Source organism: Barbus barbus (genome assembly GCF_936440315.1).
Source record: "Barbus barbus genome assembly, chromosome: 21".
Classification (NCBI taxonomy): domain Eukaryota; kingdom Metazoa; phylum Chordata; class Actinopteri; order Cypriniformes; family Cyprinidae; genus Barbus; species Barbus barbus.
In genome coordinates, this window is record NC_136749.1 from 28,254,292 (window position 1) to 28,261,480 (window position 7,189).

Below are 7,189 nucleotides of genomic sequence, written 5' to 3' on the forward strand. Positions count from 1 at the left end.
TTAGTGTTACTGGTTAGTGTAATTAAACATAATCCTGTGCAGTTTCATTCATCTAAAAATAGGTTATGAGCTGTTCAAAATCAGGAAGTTCATCCAACATGTGCACTGCAGAAGACTATATAATTCTATAATTGTGTCAACAATGAAGGATAACTGTTTATGCAAGCATATTTGTGACTTCTTCACACCAAGATGACCAGGTCACCTATTGAAATTAGTTTATATAATGCAATTATCCAATATGTGAATTAATACAGCCAAGGTCAAATTGTATCACGAGTAAAACATATTTTGGAACATCTTCAACTGTAATGTGATTCATTTATTTTTGTTTTTTGTCCTTTTTAGTAAGATTTTTCAAAATTTTCATTCTGTAATGCATATTTGAAATCACTTTGTGCATAACTGTTAATAGTTTTTTTATTTAATTTTTAGAGTGTGCATTTAAAAAAAAAAGTTTCCTCCTTTTGCTTATTTTAGTACATCAACTTCAGCTAAAATAAAAATGTCTTCTTGGCAACTAGGTGAAATTAAAAAGTTTTAAGTATTATTATTTTATTTATTTGATAACAAATGTGCAAATTCATAAAGTTAGTTTCATTTTAGTTAACTGGTCAAAATCATAAAATTGTATTTTCTAAGTGTGCACTTTTTTTTACTTATTTTAGTGCATCCACTTAAACTAAAACGAGAAATGTTAGCAACTAGGCCAAAAAAAAAAAAAAAAGTTTAATTTTAGTTTTTTTTATTAAGTTAATGTTGATTTTATTTCAAGTAATGATTTTTTATGGTTTTATATTAACTATATTAACTCTGGTTATTGTTCACTATGTAAAATTTATTTTGGTATTTAAAAAAAAAAATGCATATTTGAAATCATGTTTAGTACTGTGCATAGGTGGTCATCCTCTTATAAATGTAATTTTTTGAGTGTGCATTGTTTAAAAAGTTCCCTCTTTTTACTTATTTTAGTATATCCACTTGAGAAATGTTGGCAGCTAGGTTAAATAAAACTATTATTTTGTGGATTTAGTTATATTAACCTGGTTATTGTTACTTTTATTTTACTGCAACTAAAAATTTCATTCTAGACAATGCATATTCAATTTCAAGTTTAGTGGTCACACGCTTGTAAATGTCTTTTAATTGTGGATTTTTAAAACATTACCTCTTTTCTTCATTTCCAAGGAGGCGTGATAGCCTACGTCTGCTCCTCAAGCTCCGCCCCCAGCCCGGAGTCCTGCATGAGTGACAGCTCTAACAGCCGCTCCCCATCATCCTCCCCGCCTCTGCCCATTAAACCGAGCCGCCTGACAGACCTGCCCACCGCTGGACTGCTGTCCAAACACCCACGCGGACACGCTTCTGACAAGACCCTCGCTGCCAAGAGCAGCATCACCAGTGAGTGAACACTGAATAAGCTTATATGTGATTCAGCTGTTTAAAATTGGCAGGATTTGTCCACTGGGTATGACTAACTCTTACATGACTTTCCAGAGCTTAACGGGATGGTGCTGTTTTGTAAAGTGTGTGGAGATGTCGCCTCGGGCTTCCACTACGGGGTTCATGCCTGTGAAGGCTGCAAGGTAAGGAAATACATCTTACATTTGGGCTCTGTTCCAAACCCTAGTGTTGTACAGGTAAGGGAGCATTTCAAGGCAGCACTATGTAGAAACTTTTAGCCAAATTCTACAGCTTTGCATGTATATACTTTAAGTCAAACTATTTGCGTTGCAGAGGATGCAACCCCAAAAAACTATTTTTCAACTTATTTTATGCATAGCTTAGAAATATGTGCATTTTGCACTATTTTTTTGAGTTTGCATTTCAAATGTTTCTCTTCAGTCAAAGGGATTTGGAACAGACCTGTAATGTTTCCAGATATGATATTTTTAAGAGAAAAGTGTTGTTGTCAGTGTTATTTTAGTATAATTAAGATACTATTACAGTTTTAATTAATATTTGAATAATATTGATTTTATTTAATATTTTGAATTAGGTTTTATGTCTGTCTTTTGTGTTTTCATTTAAAATTTTAGGAATTTTGTTGTGTTTTATCATTTTAGGAATTGTTTCAATGTCTATATAATTTCTTTTAATTTTATTCCAGTTTTAGTTATTTTAGTATGTTCAGGTTAAACTAAATTAAAATGGTCATGCTGCCTTGTCAACTAGCTGAAATATATTTTATATTTCTATTTAACTAATTTTATTTCAGTTAATCTTTATTTTATTTCAGGTAACAAATGTTTTTATGGTTTTAATGTTATAACCATGCTAATGTTAACTAAAATAAACAATTATATATATATATATATATATATATATATATATATATATATATATATATATATATATATATATATATATATATATATATATATATATATATACGTCATTTTGTAATTTTAAGTAAAACAAAAAATTTAAAATGAACTAAAATTACTATTAATTAAAACTAAAACTGAAAAAAAAAAAAAAAAAAAAAAGATCTAATAAAATATCATTCAAAATATTATATAGGTTATAGATCTATATATATATATATATATATAATATTACATTAATAAATTGTAATATTTTTTTTACAGGGCTTCTTCAGAAGAAGCATCCAGCAGAATATTCAGTATAAGAAATGCCTGAAGACAGAAAGCTGCATTATTGTGCGGATAAACCGCAATCGCTGCCAGCAGTGCCGCTTCAAGAAGTGTTTATCTGTCGGGATGTCTCGAGACGGTGAGTTACAAGCCATATCCGTCTTCCTTATGAGCTCAAGCTTTTGTGATGTTGACTTTAGGACTTGCACAACTACATTTTTTGTAGAACAGTAGTCCAGAGCAGAGGAACTAATGCAGTGAATCTCTCTTCCAGCTGTGCGTTTCGGACGCATCCCGAAGCGTGAGAAGCAGCGGATGCTCCTGGAGATGCAGACGGCCATGAATAACATGATGAACAACAGTCAGCTGCAGCAGATGCTTCACGGCGCCATCGACAGCAGCCAGAGCGACTCCAGCTCCTCCTTGCCGTCGCCACCGGATTCACCACGCTCCTCCTCCGATCTCTCCCGGGACTCAGAGTCAGCCGTCCCTATGGACACAGCGTCATCCTGTTCTTCCGACAGCGGGGAGGAAGACACGCTGAGCACCGGACGCGTTCCTCTCACGTACGGTTCTGTATCTCCAGCCGGCTCCGAAACGCTCAGCAGCTGCAGTAAGGAGGACGAGGAGCCTCCGCGGGAATGCTGGAGCCGCTGGAACGAGAGCGCCGCCACCGACAACCTCCTCCAAACCACCACTGGACCTTACAGGGAACATGTGACCGGGTATCACGTGACCCAGCAGTGCCGTCGAAGCCCAGAAAACCTGCCTTACCACACAAACATGAACAAAGTCCAGACTGGAGGAAACCGAGGACACCTGGTTAGTGACCTTCTGTTGTTTACACATAATTATTAGCAATACACACTCAGGATCAGTGTTGTTGTTAACTAAAACTTAGGCTAAAACTACGTTTTTATTATTGAAATAAAGCTGAATTATTAGATTAAAAACTTTTAAATGAAAATTAAAAATTTTGCTTTGGCAACTAACTGAAATATGTTTAAGCTTATACTAAAAAATAAATATATAAATTATGACAAAAGCACATAAAATTACTAAAACTACATTTTTTAATTAAAATATAAAAACTAATTTATTGAGGAAAAAATATTATCAATATTACATATTAGTTTTCCTTTAAATAAAAAATAAATAAATAATAATAATTCTTAAATAATTGCATTTATTGTATGCATTGAATCATTTATATTGTTAGTTTAATTTATTTAATCCATATGAATAATTTATTGTTTAATGGTTTACTTTTCTAAACTATAAATTAATTCTCAGACAATTTTTCTGGCTGCATTCACCATCTCGTTTTACATATTGGTTGTGCTTTGAATAATTATTAAATCATTTCAATAAATCTTATAATATATATATATATATATATATTTTATAGACAATTTCTTTCTTTTTTCATATTTTTTCAAACTCAAAGCAGTGGATTATGAGATTGTGCTCTCTGCAGGGATAAATTCCATACTATCTAAAAATTTGAATAAGAATTTGGTAACATCTTTAATGTCTCCATCACAAATGATGATTTTAAGTGACTCTGAAAGTGTACCTGGTGTAATTGGACTCTGTCGGTCCTCTCTCAGGTGTGTCCCATGAGCGTTTCTCCCTTCGTTGACCCCTGCAAGCCCGGTCATGAAATCTGGGAGGAGTTTTCCAAGAGCTTCATCCCAGCCGTACGAGAAGTGGTGGAATTTGCCAAGTGGATCCCGGGCTTCCAGGACCTCTCCCAACATGACCAGGTCAACCTCCTCAAGGCGGGAACCTTCGAGGTAAAGCAACACGAGTCCCGGCGTGTTTCGGACAGCGCAAGCATCCATCAGACCCCTAACGCTCTCCTCCGTTTCCTCCGCGCAGGTGCTGATGGTGCGCTTCGTGTCGTTGTTCGATGTGAAAGAGCGGACCGTGAGGTTCCTGAGCGGCAGGAAGTACAGCGTGGACCTGCTGCGCTCCATGGGTGCCGGAGAGCTGCTCAACTGCATGTTTGAGTTCAGCGAGAAGCTCACCGCCCTGCAGCTCAACGAGGAAGAGATGAGACTCTTCTCCGCCGTGGTGCTGGTGTCTGCAGGTACGCCCTTCAAAAACGCCAACAATAAAAATGACACAAGCCAATTCTAAATATTAATAAACACTATAATAGTATACAATTAATGCTAAAAATAACACTGCTGGAGTATAAGAGATACTGTTACCTAGTGAGTCGTCCTTTTGTCTACTGCCTATATAGGAAGCTGTCTTCTTGAAACCAATTAAGCAATAAGAAACCGTTTGGAATATAATGGGCAGCAAGTATTAGAAATTACACATTTTTAGTTATATTATTAATGAGTTATTTGGAATTTATTTATTTATTTTTATGTATTTATAAAAAAAAATAATATATATTTTAACAATTTCTCTGGCTGCATTCACCATCTTGGGGTGAATTTTGAAATATTTATTGAAACATGTATAATGAATTATGTTTTTATAATTTATATTATTCATTACTTTTTTATTGATTAATTATTGTTACTCATTTATAGTATTAATAAATAATTTATTTTAATAATATTATTAACTGATTATTTATAATTTAATTAAATATTATATTTAAATATTATATTATATTTTATTTAAAAATTAAACAATTTCTCTGACTAAATTCACCATCTCGGGTGAATTCTGAACTATTAATTGACACATTGTTTTTAATAATTTATATTAATATATTAGCAATAATGTTTATTTATAATAATATTATTTGATTATTTAGACATTTATATATATATATATATATATATATATATATATATATTTCGCAATTTCACCATCTTGAGTGAATTTTGAACTATTTATTTATGCTACTGGTTTTGCTTTTAATCATTTTTAAGCATTTAAATCAATATGTTAATATTAATTATTTATCTTTAATCATTTGTATTATTAATGTATTATTTCTTGATTTATTATATATATATATATATATATATATATATATATATATATATATAAATTGGTTTATATATATATATATATATATATATATATATATATATATATATATATATATATATATATATATATATATATATATATTTATCATCTTGGGTGAATTTTAAACAATTTTATACATACTGGTTTTACGTTTTACAATTATTGCACAATTTCAGTAATTCTAATAAAATAATTTCCTTATATACGTTTACTGGTATTAGCGTCTTGATCGCTTCTTTCGTGACACTTATGAAATTTGGCATGTTTTGGCAGACCGATCGGCCATCGAGGACGTAAGCAGCGTGGAGGCCCTGCAGGAGACCCTGATCAGAGCTCTGAGGAACCTGATCATGAAAAACCACTCGAACGAAGCCGCCGTCTTCACCAAGCTGCTGCTGAAGCTGCCTGAGCTGCGCTCGCTCAATAACATGCACTCCGAGGAGCTGCTCGCCTTCAAAATCCAACCTTAACTCTCTGTCTGACCAACCTGGGCTGTAAATTTCCCTCTTGAATGTATTTAACAGGCTTTTTTACTGTTTTGTGAGTAAAGACGCATTCGGACTCGTTCAGGTTTTAAAGATATATTAGAGATCATCGTGATTTGCTCATGACGCACAAGCAAAGGTTGCCTACATTTCACATTGGTTTGTAAAACACCAGACTCTTCCTCAGCAGCATATCATCCTTTCATTATGTGCAATAGCTGCTAACGCATGGCTCTTCGTATCAGAGCAGCTTTATGTCGTATCTTGTCCAAAAGATTGATCGTGTATATATAATGTCATTTTTTTCCTGAATGTATGCCTGTTGCTGGCAGCATGTTGGCATCATTTGAACCTGTATAACAGGGGCAATGCTTTTGCACGAGGTGTCGATGAACAGATCGGGTGCATTCGGCTCCCCCGACACCATAATAACAGTGCCGAGTTGTAATTTATGAGTCACTTTAAATGGCGTTTTTCTATAGACCACGTACAGAGAGGTGTTAATAGTCTTCCATTATTCAGCAGGAAACGTATGAACAAAACTATGAAAGATATGGAGTTTATTTATGGACGTTTGTACAGATTGCCTTATCATTTTTCGCCACATTTACGGACACGGGGAACATTTGTTGTTTTTCTTCTCTGTAATAATCGCGGAGCAGGGAAGCGATGTTAAAATCCCAGTTATTTTGGGATGCGCTGCTCCCGGTTTACTCTATGCATATGGAAACAGCTTGACAATATGGACATTTCTCAGCCTGTAACTGACAGGAAAAGACGTACTACTCTCTTGTTCAGCTCTGGTGTCCATGTTTTTTTGTTTCCTTATAAAAACAGTGCAGTATGTATAGTTGTGTATATCTATGTGAAATATAAAATCAATAAATATTTACTTGTCATTAACTGTCATGCCTCTTTATTGCACTTCATACTGATAAGCGGTGTATGGATTGACATAGTTCTGCTACTTTAAGAATAGCTTATGGAAATTATGCAATGATAAATGCCTCAATTATAAAGAGTAGTATGTGGCATTATTATATCATGACCTCATTACGTTTCTTTCAGCAAGGGGTTATCCTAGAATGTGTTATTTTGATGTTTTAG

General features: G+C 33.7%; 1 protein-coding gene across 1 annotated transcript in view; it reads left to right on the forward strand.

The window, feature by feature from the left end:
- The window catches only part of nr1d2a (nuclear receptor subfamily 1, group D, member 2a), an 8,557-nt gene extending 1,576 nt beyond the window's left edge, over positions 1 to 6,981 (forward strand). The window contains exons 2-8 of the mRNA XM_079445577.1: positions 1,189 to 1,401; positions 1,498 to 1,586; positions 2,592 to 2,736; positions 2,872 to 3,419; positions 4,208 to 4,393; positions 4,479 to 4,689; positions 5,871 to 6,981. Of these exons, the coding sequence (XP_079301703.1) occupies positions 1,189 to 1,401; positions 1,498 to 1,586; positions 2,592 to 2,736; positions 2,872 to 3,419; positions 4,208 to 4,393; positions 4,479 to 4,689; positions 5,871 to 6,067 (1,589 nt within the window). The 3' untranslated portion in view covers positions 6,068 to 6,981. The remainder of the gene's footprint in view (positions 1 to 1,188; positions 1,402 to 1,497; positions 1,587 to 2,591; positions 2,737 to 2,871; positions 3,420 to 4,207; positions 4,394 to 4,478; positions 4,690 to 5,870) is intronic.
- Positions 6,982 to 7,189: the final 208 nt, after the last annotated feature.